General features: G+C 50.1%; 1 protein-coding gene across 8 annotated transcripts; it reads right to left on the minus strand.

Moving 5' to 3' along the window:
- Nucleotides 1-485: 485 nt before the first annotated feature.
- TFE3 (transcription factor binding to IGHM enhancer 3) lies at nt 486-12,052 on the minus strand. Of its 8 annotated transcripts, none has more exons than XM_059680125.1 (11): nt 11,712-12,051; nt 9,968-10,066; nt 9,466-9,579; nt 8,177-8,415; nt 7,351-7,596; nt 7,166-7,270; nt 4,866-4,983; nt 4,004-4,060; nt 3,754-3,829; nt 2,748-2,895; nt 486-2,267 (listed from the first exon to the last, which is right to left on the minus strand). In XM_059680125.1, exons 4-11 carry the CDS (start codon nt 8,393-8,395, stop codon nt 1,824-1,826), a joined length of 1,413 nt encoding a protein of 470 aa, XP_059536108.1. In that variant the 5' UTR covers nt 8,396-8,415; nt 9,466-9,579; nt 9,968-10,066; nt 11,712-12,051; the 3' UTR covers nt 486-1,823. The 8 variants fall into 8 exon arrangements, with proteins under 8 accessions (XP_059536108.1, XP_059536106.1, XP_059536107.1 ...); XM_059680123.1 differs by having other exon boundaries at nt 9,920-10,066; XM_059680124.1 differs by having other exon boundaries at nt 8,177-8,461; nt 9,920-10,066.
- Between the last annotated feature and the right edge of the window lie 5,790 nt (nt 12,053-17,842).

Raw genomic sequence — 17,842 nt, forward strand, 5'->3', positions numbered from 1 at the left:
GAAATAAGAATCATCACTTTTATGCCTAGTCGGTGTGGCTCAGTGGTTGAAGCGACGACCTATGAACCAGGAGGTCATGGTTTGATTCCCAGTCAGGGAACATACCTGGGTTGTGGGCTTGATCCCCAGTGTGGGATGTGCAGGAGGCAGCCAATCAATGATTCTCATCACTGATGTTTCTCTTTCTCCCTCTCCCTTCCTTTATGAAATCAATAAAAATATATTTTAAAAAAAGAATTAGCACTTTCTTGAATATTCCTTAGAATAAATTAGGTGAAGCTTTTGACAACAGTAAGGAGTGTCTGACAGGTAGCTATGGATTGATTGCTTTTGTTTGCAGGTTGTTTTCCTCCAGCCCTTATTTGTACTTAAATTCCTTCATCTATTTCTCTTAAATCTACTAGTATTTCTTCCAAGAACCTTCCTTCCTCCTGGCCTGCATGAACCATGCTCACTGCACAGTCAAAAGCAAGGACAGGAGACTCTTTGCCAAAGTTAAAAGCGCATCAAACACGCCTAGCATTTATTAATCACAAACCCACAGACCCCTCAGTACACCATCCTTGGGACTTGGCCCCAATAATCCAAAGCTGACAATCTTGAGTATACATAACAGGAGGGGTGAGGATGGGTGGGGAGTGTCTGTTGATAACTCTGAAATGGGGAAGAGTCCTCCAAATGGAGAACTGGGTGGAGGCCAGAGGTTGGGGTGATCAACTTCTGAGTGGGGGGGGGGGTCAGTAAAAAATCAGATAAACAAAAGAAGGTACAGGATTTAACAGCCCTTCCCCCAAGCCTCCACCTAGGTGGGAGAGGCTTCTTTTTCCAGGGCTGGGGAAATCCCCAGAAGGACGCTTTTCTTCATCCTATTCCTCTATGCGGTGAAAAAAGTAATGGGTGCTGGTTCTGGGAACTTGGACTCAGTATCCCCTATTCCCCATCACCTTCCCAAACTGCCCTTCAAGGAAGGAGGCAGGACTCTGCCCAAGGGTAGGGGTCTAACTCTAACTTCTGATCTCGGTCTGGAATGTCAACCCGTAAGATTTCAAAATCTACCCCCTTTCCCAAGGGCAAGGTTAGCTCAGAGCTGTTCTCTTTCAGGTTAAGGCAGGGAGCCTAAGTACCCTCTTCCCTGCAGTGGAATGCTTGGCTGGGATGCTGCTGAGGAATAAGGGCTGTGATCTCCACATGGTGGCCTGATCTTGCCGACTCTTCCTTGCCTGAAATACTGGTGCTGGGCTGTTCCTATAGGGAAGGGGCATAGACTGGCTCGTCCACTGCTAGGCCATGATCCAAGTTCCCAGGTAAAGGGTCCGGCTCTCATTCTCATTCTGTTCCTGGCCTGGGCAGGGCAGGGATCATGGTGATGGGGGGAGGGCTTAAACCCCAGGGTGGGAACGCCATCATCTGGACTCCTCTTCCTTGCCAGGATGGAGTAGACTGGCCACCATAAGAGAGGGGATGGGACAGTATCCTGACACACGCTTATCCCAGACCTGGCTAGGACAGTCCCAGAGGACAGGGACAGACCTCATCCTGTCTCCTTCCCTCACCTGGGTGAGGGTGGGTCCCACTGGGCAAAGGAGATGCTGCGATCTCCAGGGGGCAGGCCCTGATGTCATGGTGCTGGCTGGGCCTGTGGGAAAGGGGTGGTGTGTGCCGGACTCCCCCTCCTTGCCTGGTTATAGGGGTGGGGCCTCATCTCTTCCCCCAGAACACCTGGGCAGGGCAGTCTCATGGGAGGGGAAGGGAAAGGCAGGGCCTCATCTCGACTTGTCCTCCTTTTCTGGGTGGGGAAATCCCAGAGGAGGGGTGAGGCCTGATCAGGACTCCTCCTCCATGCTGAAGCTGCTTCGGCGACTGCTGGCCTTGGAGACAGTGGGGGACACGGAAGAGAGCAGGGGGTCAGAGGCAGCCCGCAATGGGGACAGTGCGCCCCCCGACAGTCCCCCCAACACCCCTTCCTCCTCCTCCATCAGAATGTCCGTTAGCCCCAGGTGGAAGGGGTCTCCCAGATCCCCCAGGTGGTCGCTGGGAAAGTGCAGGTCCAGAAGGGTATCTGAAGGTGGCACTGGGGGCTGCTGATGGGGAGCACCCTGGGCAGCCCCCCCCCCTGCATGAAACGTTGCTACGCCTGGCCTGCCCTCCTCCTCAACATCCAGCTGCTCTGGCTTGAGGCTGTCAGAGGCCGAAGTCGTGGCCAGGGAGATGAGCCCTGGGGTGGGAGGGACCGGCAGACCATGGATCTGGGCCTGCAGTTCGAGCTCCTGCAAAAAGTAGGGGGTAGGTGTGGAATAAGATGGAGTTCAGAGCCCCTCAGAGGCAGAGAATGTTAGGAGGGCAGGTTGTCTGGGTTCACATTCAGCCTCTACCACTCACTAGTTACGTAACTTTAGGCAAGTTGCCTCAAATTTGAGCTTCAGCGTTCCAATCTGTAAAATGGGTATAACAATGGTCCCTGCCTCGTTGGGCTCTTGGGACAGTTAACTTACTAAATGGAGATAAGGCTCTTGTCACAGTGCATGGCACAAGATAAATGCAATGCACACTAGCCAATATTCATCACTATTCTTTTTAATGGTATGCTTACTACTTATCACCACCGCCATCATCATCATCATAATGGAAGTCAGGAAGCCCTGGGATCTCCCAAGTATTCCAGGAGGGGAAATTGTGGCCTGTTCTTCCTCTGCCTCTGCTTGCAGGAAGCCCCCTCACCCCTGCCACCACCTCCTCCCCTTCCAGACCTGAATTCGGAGCTGCAGGCTGCGGTTGGCTTGCTCCAGGGATCGCTGCCGGCTCTCTAGGTCTTTGGAGCGCTGCTGCTCCTTCTGCAACTTGCGGATATAATCCACAGAGGCTTTGAGGATGGTGCCCTTGTTCCAGCGCATCTCCCTGTGGGGTCGAGGGGAAGGAAAGAAGGGAGTGCTGTGCATGCAGTCTCTTGGATTGTTGCACCAGGTAGATGGGGCACCCCACCCCCTGCCTAGAACTTGAGGTGGGGGTACATCAAGGGTATGGGATGCTCATCTCCTGCCTGGAACCTTCCAAGCCCTGAAGCCCTCTCTTACCTGTCCCTTGACCTCTCCTCTCACCTCTGACCCGGATTCATCTCACTACAGTTGCTCTGGCTTCTCAGCGCTCCCAGGACATGGACATCCATTCTCACCGCAGGGCTATCAGCCCAGCTCTACTCTCCTCCTTGACCACTCTTGCCCCAGGCACCTCCTGCCTCTCTTCCTTTGGCTGTCCCCTCGGTCCTCACCCCAAATTGGAACCCTCCCCCCAACCCCCCCATCTTCCTCCCATTCTTTATTCTTCTCCACAACATTCATCAGAATTGCATGAACTTACTTATTTATCTTGTTTGCTGTCTGGCTGCCCCCACTAAATGATCAGTTCCCTGAGGTCAGGGATTTTTGTCTGTTTCATTCCCTCTGGCCTCAGGACCTAGCTCGGTACCTGGTCCAAAGCAGAAGCTCAATGTTTTCTGAATAAATACAGGAAACTAAGCGCCTCTGTCTTGCAGGGACCTGATGAGGCATATGGACCCTAAGGTCATGAACCTCAAATTGTAGGTGGAGACATGGTGAGGGGCTGGCTCAGGGTGAAAAGAGATGAGTGGGAAGGGGCCAGAAGAGCAGAGCTGCTGGGTGGTTCCCACCCAGGGTAGGCCCCCCTGGGAATGACTTTAGGAGAGCAGGGTCCCCCGCCCCACCTTCTACTAGCCTGGGGCTCCCAGCCCAGACTCACGGGTCACTGGACTTGGGGATGAGAGTGCCCAGCTCCTTGATCCTGTCGTTAATGTTGAAGCGCCTGCGACGTTCAACTTTGGAGGAGGGGGAGATAGAAGTGGGAAAGAGTCATCAATAGGCCAAGGAGGGAAGAGGAGAAATTGGGGCGTTGGGAAGCTGTTTCTGGGAGGGGACGCCCAAGGCAGGATGGGGCACAGAGCGAGGCAGGGCTGCAGAGCATGGTGGCAAGGGCATATGCTCTCACTCACTTAGGTTGTGATTGTCCTTCTTCTGCCGTTCCTTCAAAAGGGCCTTGGCTTCTGTCTCTGGAAGAGAGTGGAGGTAGTCAGGCCCTCTGGGCATGGGAAAGAAGGAGGGCAGTGTGTGTTGCTGAGGTAGGCTTTGGTGGGCACATGCAGGGGAAATGACCTTTTTAAAATGCCACTCTTGCCCTGGCTGGTTTGGCTCAGTGCATAGTAGAGTTTCGGCCTGAGGACTGAAGGGTCCCGGGTTTGATTCCAGTCAAGGGCACATGCCTGGGTTGTGGGCTTGATCCCCAGTAGGGGGCGTGCAGGAGGCAGCCGATCAATGATTCTCTCAGCATTGGTGTTTCTATCTCTCTCTCCCTTCCTCTCTGAAATCAATAAAAATATATTTTTAAGAAATGCCACTCTTGCCCTGGCCAGTGTTCTGTGGTTAGAGCATCGGCCCAAAGGGCGTGGGTTCGATTCCCGGTTAAGAGCAATTGCCTGGGCTGCAGGTTTGATCCCCGGCCCCAGTCAGGGTACAGGAGGCAACCAATTGATGTGTCTCCTTCACATCAATGTTTCTCTCTCTCTGTTTCTCTCTCTCTCTCCCTCTCTTCCACACACTCTCTCTAATAATCAATGGGAAAAAATATCCGTAGGTGAGAATTAACAAAAAATGCGATTCTTCTTACTGTTTTTCAAGAAGCCATGGTGATGGGCCATTTGTTAAACCCAACATGAGAGGCAGTAGGGTGAAAGTAGGACCATGGGCCATGTGGAAAAAGAGGGCAACAAGTTCCCATTTCTGTCTGCTTAAACCCCTTCCCCCAGAACCAGGCCCACCCTGACACCTGGCAGACATGGGGCTAAGCCTGGCCCTTACCAGAGATCTCCCGTTTGATGTTGGGCAGCTCAGCTGGGCAGGAGTTGCTGACAGTGATGGCAGGTGTCGCCACACCCTGACTACTGTACACATCAAGCAGATTCCCTGACACAGGCAGCTGCGGGCAGGCATAGCAGAGAAAGGATGATTGGCAACAGACCCCAGGCTCAGCCCCATCTTAGAACCAGGCTCCCGACCCTCTACACACCCCCAAAGACATGCCCCCTAATGCAAGGATTGGCTGACTCAGTACAGGAATCTTCTCTTTCAAGGGAATTTCACATGGTGACTCAGAGAGGCTGGTGAGGCTCAGTGGTTGAGCATCAACCTATGAAGTAGGAGGTCACCATTCAATTTCCATTCATGCCTGGGTTGTGGGCTCGATTCCCAGTGTGGGGCGTGCACCAGGCAGCCAATCAATGATTCTCTCTCATCACTGATGTTTCTATATCTTCTCTCCCTCTCCCTTCCTCTCTGAAATCAATAAAAATATATTTTTTAAAAGTATGAATATTTTAAAAAATAAGGGAGGACAGGATCAAATGGACCTACCCTGCTTTGCCGGGGACTAGAGCCTGCCTGGCCTGTTCATCATGCTCCTGCAGCCCCTCAAATCAATCCCCCCCTGAGCTCTGAAGCTGCTCTCCCAAACTCAGGGCCGGCTCTGAGAGAAGAAATGCTGCAAAGCCACCCTTCTCAGGTCGTTGTGGACTCCAATGGAACATTTCAGTCCATCAGCCCCCCATCCCCACCCCCACCCCATCCCAGCACGACATTCCAATCCAGCATTCTTGGAACACTCCAACCCAATCTCCTCAGACCTTGGGGAAATTGTCATGGCAACGTTCCATCCCAAATCTGGCCTTCTGAAGAGTTCCAGCCCGATCTCCAGTCTTTTGCAGTGACCGTGTTGCACCACCTCACATACGTAGTCTCCAGCTGCCATGCACCAACGCTCTGACTCGAGTATCTTCTTGCATATTCTGACCTCCTAGGATTTCTTGTCCAACTACACAACTAGCTCTGCTTTTATTTCCGCCTACGTTGTTTTCTCCCCTTTGCACTCTCCTGGATACACCCTAGGGCGACATACTAATCTGTAAGTAATTAGTCCCATCTCTAGATAGGATTTCATCTCTTGAAACCCCTACCAATCTGTTGCTTCCATCTAATATAAGATTGCAATCTCTAGCTGTGTCCAAATCAACACAAAGTTCTGATAAACTGGTATAATTTTAATATATGCTTCTATCCTCTTGGTAAGTTTGAAAGAAACAAAAAACTACAGCCATCTGGTATGCCCAGAAACAAGTTATGGGACTCTTGGAATGTTTGAGAACCAGAATGTTACAATGTTTGATATATTTGTTGCTTTAGAAAGTTTTATCCACTCTACAAGGCCCCAGCCTCTTGGCACGGTTCACTGCAAGAGGCACAGTACCTGGAATCACTTCAAGGTCCAACCATGCCAAGTTTTGAGACTTTTGGAGTGTTTCAGTCTCTTGGTACATTCAAAAGGCTAAAAGACCCCCCAATCTTGCCCTGGCTTCTGTGGCTCAGCTGTTAGGGGGCACGCACACTGAAGGGTCACGGGTTAGATTCCTAGTCAAAGACACAAACCTAGGTTGCAGGTTCCATCCCCAGCCCAGTTGGGGTGTGTGGGGGAGGCAACCAGTTTATTTTTCTCTCTCTCCTCTGTCTCTCTCCCCGGCCTCCCTCCTTTCTACTCTCTCTGAAAAGCAATGAAAAAATATCCTCAGGTAAGGATTAATAAAAAAGTAATAATAAATAAATAAATAAATAAATAGTCCCATCTCTTGGTCCCTCCTACATTGAAGTTCGAGTGAGCAGTTTATTATGCCCTACTAGTTTCATACATACAGGAAGTCCCCATCCTGTATGTATTAAAATCTGCAAGGTTGCCCTGGTCAGTGTGTTTAAGTGGTTAGAGCATCAGCCCATGCACCAAGGGTTGGGGGTTCGATCCCTGCCCCAGTTGGGTAGGTGCAGAGGCAACCAATTGATGTGTCTCTCTCACATCGATGTTTCTCTCTCTCTCTCTTTCTCCCGCTCCCACTCTCTAAAAAAAGAAAATCTACAAGGTCTACCTTTCCATGCAATCCAACTAAAGGCCTCAGGGCATTGCTATGCCCCTTATCATCATATAGTCTCCTTCTCTATCTTAATATAATCCAAGGTGACGGTCATGGTCTCTTATACACATAGCCAATCCTGATGTAGTCTCAGTGACACAGGGATGTGCTAAGTTGTTAAACCAACTTCCCATCTCGGGGCCTTACCGTGCTGGGGAGCTGCAGCCCCGCAGTGCCTCCAGGTAGATAGCTGAGCATCTCATCGTTGTAACTGGACTCCAGGCTGATGATCTCATCAATGACATCATCAATCTGGGGACAGAAGTAAATATGGAGGAGGGTTAGCAGAAGTTGGAGGGTGGAGCATGGGAGCGTTGTCTGCAGCCACGTACCTCCTTCTCTGAGCTGGACCCGATGGTGAGTAGTGCCATGGGGCTGTTGGGGGCGCTGCCTGTAGGGCCAGTAGCATGGGTGGCCTCAGGGGCAGGGAGCGGCTGGGCACTAGCAGCCCCCGGTGGTGGGGTGAGTGCCTGGGAAGCCAGCTTGGGCCCAAGTGTGGTGGACAGGTACTGTTTGACCTGCTGCCGGCGTGCCTGCTGCAGGTGGTAGCGTGTTGGGTTCTCTAGATGGGTCTGCACCTGTGGCATAAGGGGAAGGAGGGACAGGAGGGGACAAGGTAGAACAGGACTCAGAGAGGTACCTCTGGGCAAACCGGGCCCAGAATCTGAGAACCCCCCAAAATACTGGTCTCTCCCAGCACCCAAATTCCCTTTCTTGGACACCCCTCAAAGCCACTAGGATCCACCCACGGATGGTCAAACCCCTCAGTTTCTGGAGCCCCCGCCCCTGTCACAGTCCCCAAGACTCCACCCTTTTCTCTGATACCACCGAACAGACCCAGGAACTACATATTGCTTCCCAAGACATCCAAAAGCCACAGAACTCCTAATGCACCATATCTATATGCAGCTCTTCCTCCAAAGCCACTCCACAGACACCCTAGGGCCCACTTGGGGCACTCACTACCCTCCATGGTCCCCCAAGACATCCTATAGCCCCTAAGGACCCCTCACAATCCCACAAGAAAATCTCAGAAAGCTTAAACACAATGCGATACTGGCACAGCCTACTTTAACAGCACCTAAAGACCTTCCTGAGGGCCCCAGGACCTGAGCTAAAAGTCACCAGGACCACTCCCCAAGGACTCTGGGACCTTACCTTGAGCACCTCCCTGGGCACCTGAGCAGGGGGAGGACGGCCCAATGTGTGGCCCCCAGCAGAGACACCAACCACAGAGATGGCAGGAGAGGCAGGTGCAGGACTGGGGAAGGGAGAGGCTGCAGCCTGTTCCCGACGCTCACGCCTCTCCTGCTCCTGGGCTTGGGCCCGCATGAGCTGCTGCCGCAGCAGGACCCGCGATGAAGAAGAAGAGGACATGGCAGGGGTCCTGGAGCCCCCTGCAGAAGATGATGCAGACAGTGTAGCTGAGGTGGCTGGTGTGGCCTGCAGTGATATTGGGAGGCTGTGGAATGGGAAATACGGGGCCACAAGTAAGCTAAAAGTCTCGTCCCAAACCTAATGTGACGGAGTAAATCACAGGAGCCAGGCCTGGTAGCAGCCCTCAGGGGTCAGTCTGGTGGGGGGACTTTAGCCTTCATTCCTTACGATGAAGTCTCAATTTGGGTCTGTTCCTATATTGAGCAGAGATGCCACGGCTTGGCTGTGGGCAAGGGGCTTTATCCTATTTAACAGAGGCTGTGGCCGTAGATACAGAGGGCTCCTGAGCTCAGTTTGGGGCTGGAGATGCTCCTTTAGCTCCTGGGGGTGGGCATCAGGCTACAGGACAATCGCAGTACCTTCTTCCTCCCCTGCCTGGGCCTCTAGTCCCAGGAGCTACTCAGTCTTGAAAATCTCAGAAATTTCACAATCCTCTCTTCCTGCCCCTCTTCCAGGTCCCCTCCCCTCTCTTAGAGCCCAAGCCCATGACTCAGCACATTTAGACTTCCCCAGCTTGGGGAAAGAAGAGAACAGCAGGGGTTCCTCAAGGGCTGGGGGGTGGGGGAGTTTGTTGAGTGGGGGAGGGGTGAGCAGGGGTTGAGGGTATGGCTCCGCCTACCTCGGCACTGAGCTAGAGCAAGGCACACCCAGTCTCTGGGCACTCTAGGGATGCTGCAGCCATATTTGTGAATGAATGGGTGTGCAGGTGGGGTTGGGGGAGGCAGCTGAGGTCTAGTCCGAGATACTGGAATCCTAGCTTGGCCACCTGCTTTCACGTAACATGATTTTTCCGGCCCCTTATTTTAATGACTGGAAAATACAAACTGTTGGAGAGAATGGGTCGGGCTGGCACTGAGGGCCACTGCCCACCAAGAGGGAATGGAGGGCCCTGAGGAATTGGGAGAGGAGTCAGAGGAGACATTACCTTGAGTGTAGTGGTAGGGCCACTGCCCACCAAGAGGGAATGGAGGGCCCTGAGGAATTGGGAGAGGAGTCAGAGGAGACATTACCTTGAGTGTAGTGGTAGGGGCTGGCTTTTGAGCTCGTAAAAGCTGTCAGGATCAAGGACGTTTTCTAACTCGATGTCAGCAACAATCCCGGATTCCGGAAGCAAAGAGTTCAGGCTGAGGGTGAGGGTGAGGTAGGGGTGGTGGTCAGTTATTGTATGGAGACCTCAATCCCCTCCAAGAAAGAGAAAGAGAGAGAGAGAGAGAGAGAGAGGCGGGGGAGATAAGAAGGAAAACAGTGTATCTCTAACATTCAGCCACTCCGCTGGGTAGCACCACCATAAATTCCCACGCCCTCTCCCCCTCCCCATTATCTTTTGCTGTGTTACCGATAGTCCCTTAAGATTCAAAACAATAAAAGTGCCTGGATCCCAACACCGTGCCCTAACACTCACGTGTTACCACAACCTGGGTTTGAGGAAAATGGAAGTGAAGAATGTAGGAATGCCAGACTCACTTTGCAGGAGTCCTGACTTTGCATTCAGAGCTCTCCCAGCCCCCATACCCCCTACTGTTTTTCAGGCTGCTGAATGTGAGCCCACGTTGTCCACACATGCAGCACGGTAGGGGCATCCCTCAGTATAACAGCCCATTGTGACACCAACTGAATGCATCACAAAGAGAACTGGGGTCAATGATTCACTTTATAGAAGGATCCGCCACTTTGCAAATGAGTTTCCCCCTCCCCAGCCAGAGTTCACGGGATGCCAACACATACCCAAATACGAAATGGAAATAGCAAAGGCTGCCCTCGGTGCAACAATCTGGATTTATAAGAGGGAGCATTTGGGTGGAACATCCACTTTATGCGAGCTTTCTTTTCTTGGCCAGATGAGCCAGCCCACCACTCTCCAGTTTTTTTGGAATAGATCAAAAGGCACACGCCTCCAATACCAACACCCACTGACACACAAGTCATGTACACCCCTCCCTTTCAACTACTGTGATGATCTAGGTTGTTATACAGGCATCAGAACATACGCAAAGGCTCCTGCTCAGGCCTCCATGCTGGGAGTAGGACCCTAGTGTGCAGGGGACCTAATCCTGCACGCAGATGGATATGCATTCTTGAATTTAGTCAAAGATTCAGAATTCTGAGATTGGGGGTGACTTCACTTGGCAAGAATTTTCTCCCCTCCCCAAAGATCTGTCTTCCTTCCTTTCCTCACCCTCAGACGGGGCCCTAAAACCACCCAGGAAGTTGGGAAGAGGAAGCTCCAGGATCCGCCGAGCTCAGCACAATTCCAGGCAGAAAGTAGCCAAAGCCCCCTCCCATGCTTACAGACCCATTTCACAGAACTTGGGAGAAATGGGGCCTGGGGCTTCCAAGGCCACTGATGATAAGACCCACCCAGATAGGGATGGTGCAATTGGTGCTCATTCCAGCTCTGGTGACAGATTCAAGATTACCCCCAGGGTCTGAGAGAGAGAGTAGGAGGGTGAGATAAACAGAACATGTATGTGTGTGCGTGTGTGGATGCAGTGAGCAGAGGTTGGCTTGCTAAGAGGCTAGGGCAGGTGGCAATAGGAACAAGACCCTCCCTGGTTCCCAAAGAGTCTGGGAGGTAGCACCGTCGCCATCACCTCTGCCTGCCTGCCTCCCAATCAAGATCCAGTTGGGAGTGAAGAGATGATTCTGGTCAAGTCTTGATGAATGTTGATTCTCTCGCTCACACACACTCACAAGGCTGGTCTCACGCAGCATTATCTGAGACACCCCCAAATCCTACCGGACTCATATCATCCCCAAGCACAGCCTCCAGCAACCAGCCACTGAGAATCACCAATCTCCCAAGAGAGCACCTCTGTCCCCCAGAAACCCTTCTCTGACACTGAGCTAAAAGTCCCTTAAAATCAGCGCCTCACCTACAGAGTGCTCCCTCAACTTCATCCCCCTCATACCTGACTCAAGGACCCCAAATTCAGCCTCTAATTAGAGCCTCAGTCGCCCAAGTTCAGCTACCCTAGACCTGTTTCTGGACACATCAGAATAAGTCCCTCTAGAGACCCAGGCAACCCCCACCTCCAAATCTGAACCAGGCTTCCCTTAATGCACTTCCAGGACTCTTTTTAAGCTTCAGTCCAAGCAGGCCACCGCCGGATTCCTTAGGTGCCCCCCCAAGACGGGCGCCCCGACGTCCTCCAACCGTAGGCCGAGGCCCTCCAATCCCAGACCGGGGCCCCTACTGCACCCAAATCAGGCTCCCGGGAACCCCAGTCAGCACTACTGGCCCCAAGCGGCCCCGCACCTGAGCAGCTGGGCTGAGTCGGCCGGCCTGCGCTCCTCCAACAGCACGAACACGGCTCGAGGGCCCTCCGCGCTGGCCTCTACGCCGTCCCGAGCTGGCTCGGCCACATGAGACATGACGCCCGGCCCCGGGCGAGCCCTGCCAGGCCGGTCGGGCTTCAGCCCGGTCCCCCTAACAAAATAAGAGTCCCCCTCCCCCTGCTCGCCACCGCCTCCTCCGCTAAGCCATGGAGCGAGCTCTGCGCGGGCGGGCGGCGTCGGGGAGATGGGATGGGCTGTGAGTCATCCCCCGCCCTGAACGGACCAACACCAGCCCCCCCACCTAAGAACCTAACCCCGGACGACCGCCCTCCTCCCCCTCGTCCTTTTCCCCCTCCTCCCTGAGCTGGGGAAACTCCACAGGAAGTGAGCGCAAGTAAGATGGACAGCTCTGCCGGCTCTGCCCTCTGAGCGAGGCGGCCAATCATCAAGGGCTGCTTCAAGAGTCCGCCCTAAACCACGCCTCTGATGCGGAGGGAAAACTAGATTGGCCGGCCCTCAATCTGAGAAGGGAGCCTAGGCCGCGCCCTCAGAGATAGAAGCAAATCAGCGAGAGGTAATTAATTAAGCCACGCCTTCTCCTCTGAAACTATCCCCGGTTGGGCAATAAGCCGCTCCTTGGGTTCTCTGCGCCTGCGCACGGATGGCCGGTAGGCGCCCAGATTTTCAGGCCACTTTTCTAGCTGCGGAACTGCGCCCCCTGTCCGCCAATATGCATAATACCGGCTTCCTAGACCTCGCTTTAACCTCGAGCTAGGCAGAGGTGGGCAAACTTTTTGACTCGAGGGCCACAATGGGTTCTTAAACTGGACCGGAGGGCCGGAACAAAAGCATGGATGGAGTGTTTGTGTGAACTAATATAAATTCAAAGTAAACATCATTACATAAAAGGGTACGGTCTTTTTTTTTTTTTTAGTTTTATTCATTTCAAACGGGCCGGATCCGGCCCGCGGGCCGTAGTTTGCCCAAGGCTGATACTAGCCAAAGCCATAATAACTACGTAGCCTAGGCAGCTACATACCCTGGAGATTCACACCAGAAACCCCGCCCTTTCAGTACCCACAGTCCAGCCGCTCAGCTCGTCTTCCTGGGAGTCCTCCGCCTGCTCTGTCACTGGAGCGGTTGTTGTACTAGGTCGTTGGGCTACACAATAGGTGCTTAATAAATCTTTGACGATGAATGAGTGGAAGAGTGGAAATTAGATCTGATCCTTTCGGGGAATGACTTCTGGAATCTAAAGACCAGGGTTTGGATATGGGCAAGGGACTTCCCCTCTCTGAGCCTCAGCTTTCCTGACCTATTAAATTGGAGTCATAGTAACTGTCTGGCGGAGTTGTGATAAGGATTAGAGATAATGTATGTAAAGCACTAGTAGGTTGTTTGGCATACAATAGGTTCTCCAAAAATTAATTGATTCATTCGATCGTGCACTCATTCAACAAACATTTATTGAGCTCCTTTGTGTGCCAGATACATGCAAGCCAGCTTGCACACAGCGAAGGGTTCCACCCATACTTTCAGGTGCACAGTCAGCTCACAGAACCCCTGGATCTACAACCTTCCCTTCCTTCTTCCCAACATCCCAAGATCCTGCCCATCAGTTGGATCTCTGGGAACTTCACTTAGCTCCTACTTGTCTTGCACCTTTTGGTATTGGCAACCGTATATGCCAAGTTGACTTGGTCAACACGAACATCCCTACAGGCTCACACAAAAGTATTATCCATATAATAAAGACAATTCCTCCACAAATAATCCTTTGAAAAATTAATACATTACCAATAAAAATTCCAAAATGCACGAGGGTTTTTCTCCTCATCCTTGCCAGCACAACCCTCGTGCACTGCTAGTGGGAATGCAGACTGGTGCAGCCACAGTGGAGAACAGTATGGGGTTTCCTCAAAAAACTAAAAATGGAACTCACATTTGACCCAGTGATCCCACTTCTAGGAATATATACCAAGAAAGTAGAAACACCAATCAGAAAGGATATATGCACCTCTATGTTCATAGCAGCACAGTTTACAATAGCTAAGATTGGGAAACAGCCTAAGTGCCCATCAGCAGATGAGTGGATTAGAAAACTGTGGTCCATCTACACAATGGAATACTATGCTGCAGTGAAAAAGAAGGAACTCTTATCATTTGCAACAACATGGATGGAATTGGAGAGTATTATGCTAAGCCAGCGGTTCTCAACCTGTGGGTCGCGACCCCTTTGGCGGTTGAACGACCCTTTCACAGGGGTCGCCTAAGACTATCCTGTATATCAGATATTTACATGATGATTCATAACAGTAGCAACATTATAGTTATGAAATAGCAACGAAAATAATTTTATGGTTGAGCCACAACATGAGGAACTGTATTTAAAGGGCCAGAAGGTTGAGAGCCACTGTGCTAAGTGAAATAAGCCAGTCAGAGAAAGATAAATATCACATGCTCTCATTTATTTGTGGATTATAATGAACAACATAAACTGATGAACAAAAACAGATCCAGAGACAGAGAAGCATCGATCAGACCATCAAACCTCAGAGGGAAGGTAGGGGAGAGATCAACCAAAGGACTTGTATGCATGCATATAAGCCTAACCAATGGACACAGACATGGGGGGGTGAGGGCATGAGTGCGGGTGGGGTGGGGGGGCAATGGGAGGGATAAAGACACATATGTAATAACTTAATCAATAAAGAAAAAAAATTTCCAAAATGGAACTTGTAGCCCAGCTGGTGTTGCTCAGTGGTTGAGCATCCACCCATGAACCAAGAGGTCATGGTTGGATTACCAGTCAGGGCACATACCAGGGTTGCAGGCTCAGTGCCCAGTAGGAGGTGTGCAGGAAGCAGCCGATCAACAATTCTCTCTTGCCCTGTCTGGTTTGGCTCAGTGGATAGAACGTCAGCCTGCGGACTGAAGGGTCCCAGGTTTGATTCCAGTCAAGGGCACCTACCCGGGTTTTGGGCTTGATCCCCAGTAAAGGGCATGTAGGAGGCAGCCAATTAGTGATTGATTCTCTGTCATCATTGATGTGTCTATCTTTCTCTCTCCCTCTCCTTTCCTCTCTGAAATCAATAAAAACATATTTATTTAAAAAGGAAAAGCAATTCAATGTTACAAAAGAATATTACTTTTAAAAAATAATTCTCTCACATCATTGATGTTTCTATCTCCCTCTCCCTCTCTCTCTCCCTTCCTCTTTGAAATCAATAAATAATATGTATTAAAAAAAAAGACTTGTGGCGAAGTGGGAGGGAAAATTTACAGCATTAGACCCACAGGTTAATTATCCTGTAACACACCTCAATCCTATAAACATGAGTTTCATATACACATCCCAAATGTTTCCATAAGTGCTTCCCCATCACATATCCTGCACAATAAACCCACCTTCCATCTCTCTCAGCCCCTCTCAATCTCTCACTCACAACTTTTTTAACACTTCTCTCTTTTTCTCTCTCTCTCTTCCTCCCTCCCTCTCTCCCTTTCTCCCTCCCTTCCTCCCTCCCTTCCTCTCTCCTTGCCTTCCTCCTTTTCTCAGGCAGCTGGGGTTTCATTAAGAGACAACTGCAGGGTGGTGTGATTGGGAGATATGGAGGAAAGAAAGAGGGCAATTGGATGGTGAAGTTGGGATATTTAGGGATAGATGTGAGTGGTGAGGGTTGGCTTGGGGTAAGGTTGGGGGCTACTGCAAGGCAGTTTTCATGTAACTACTAGTAAATGATCATGTGAAGGCCTTCAGGAGGGATGGGACTGCTAGAGGACCACTTAAGAATGCAAATGGTAGCTATTGGAGGGTAAATTGGGAATAGAGTTGGGATTGGAAGATGGTTTGGGGTGCAATTGGAGGGACTATAGGAAGACAGTGAGTGTGTTAAGATAGAATTTGGTGCCGAAACCGGTTTGGCTCAGTGGATAGAGCTTCGGCCTGCGGACTGAGGGGTCCCAGGTTCGATTCCGGTCAAGGGCATGTACCTGGGTTGTGGGCACATCCCCAGTAGGAGATGTGCAGGAGGCGGCTGGTCGATGTTTCTCTCTCATCAATGTTTCTAACTCTCTATCTCTCTCCCTTTCTCTCTGTAAAAAATCAATAAATTATATTTTTAAAAAAAGATAGAATTTGGTCTTCTGTAAGGGAATTTAAGGCGTAGAGCTGTTAACTGTCATAGGATGGTATGGCAGGCTGACTAATGACTCTCCAAAAGATGTTCATGTCTGCCCTGGCTAGATAGCTCAGTTGGTTAGAGCGTCATCTCCTTATGCCAAGATTGCTGGTTCGGTCCTGGGTCAGGGCACATACAAAAATCAACCAATGAATGCATAAGTGGAACAACAAATCTCTCTCTCTCTCTCTCTCTCTCTCTCTCTCTCTCTCTCTCTCCCTCCCTCCCTTTCTCTCTCTAAAATCAATAAATTAAAAAAGAATAATAATACAAGAAAATTCTTTTTTTAAATGTCTCTGGAACCTGTGAATGTCACTTTATATGGACTGTAGGTGTGATTAAATTAAGGGTTTTGAGATGGGGATATTACCCTGGATTATCTGTCTAAGTACCACGCGCTAACCGATTGCACCACTGGAGCTCCAGCTGGATTATCTGAATGGAACCTAATTGTAATCACAAGTTTCTTTATAAGAGGAAAGCAGAGGCAAATATGACAGAAAAGGAGAAGGCAATGCGACCTTAAGGCTGAGATTGTAGTGATACCACAAGCCAAGGAATGCCAGCAGCCACCAGAGGCAACAGATTTCCCCCTAGATTTTCTAGGGAGAGTATGGCCCTGGTGACACCTTCATTTTGACCCAATATAACTGATTTGGGATTTCTCACTTCCAGAACTGTGAAAGAATAGATTTCTTTTAAAAAATATATATATGTTTATTGATTTTAGAGAGGAAGGGAGAGGGAGAGATAGAAACATCATTGATGAGAGAGAATCATTGATAGGCTGCCTCTTGCATGCCCCCTGCTGGGGATCAAGCCCACAACCCGCCCATGCACCCTTGACCAGAATTGAACCTGGGACCCTTCAGTCCGCAGGCTGATGCTTCATCCACTGAGCCAAACCAGCTAGGGCAGATTTCTTATATTTTAAGTCACTACATTTGTGGTAATTAGTTATAGCAGCCACAGGAAATTAATATAGATTTTGGTACCTAGGTGTGAGATGCTGCTGTATCTTAGTCTGATTGGGCTGCCATAACAAAACAGGACATACTGGGTGAATTCAACAGCATAAATGTATTTTCTCATAGTTCAACGTGCCATGGGTTGATTTCTGATGAGGGTTGTCTTCCTGACTTGAAGATGGCTGCCTTGCTGTGTCCTCACATGGCCTTTCCTTTGTGCACATGCATTCCTGGTGTCCCTTTTCTTACAAGGACACCAGTTCTATTGCATTAGGGCCACACCCTTATGACCTCATTTAACTGTAATCACCTCCTTACAGGTGCTATTTCATAATACAGTCATATTGGGGCTTAAAGCTTCAACACATGGATGGGGGGGGCATAATTCAGTTTATAACATGTTGTAACAAATACCTAAAAACATTGAAATGGCTTTGGAATTGGATAGTGGATAGAAGCTGGAAGAATTTTGAGGCATATGATAGAAAAAGCCTGGAATAGCCCCAGCCAGTTTTGCTCAGTGGATAGAGCATTGACCCTTGAACTGAAAGCTCTTGGGTTTGATTCCAGTCAAGGTGTATGTGGGAGGCAACCAATCGATGTGTCTCTCTCCCTCCCTTCCACTGTCTCTAAAATCAATGGAAAAATATACTCCAGTGAGGATTAGCAACCAAATCAAAAACAAAAAAAAGAAAAAGAAAAAGCCTAGCCCTAGCCCAGTGATGGCGAACCTTTTGAGCTCGGCGTGTCAGCATTTTGAAAAACCCTCACTTAACTCTGGTGCCATGTCACATATTAGAAATTTTTTAATATTTGCAACCATAGTAAAACAAAGACATATTTTTGATATTTATTTTATATATTTAAATGCCATTTAACAAAGAAAAATCAACCCAAAAAAATGAGTTCGCATGTCACCTCTGACACACGTGTCATAGGTTCGCCATCACTGCCCTAGCCTG

This window comes from Myotis daubentonii, chromosome X, assembly GCF_963259705.1.
Source record: "Myotis daubentonii chromosome X, mMyoDau2.1, whole genome shotgun sequence".
Taxonomy (NCBI): Eukaryota; Metazoa; Chordata; class Mammalia; order Chiroptera; family Vespertilionidae; genus Myotis; species Myotis daubentonii.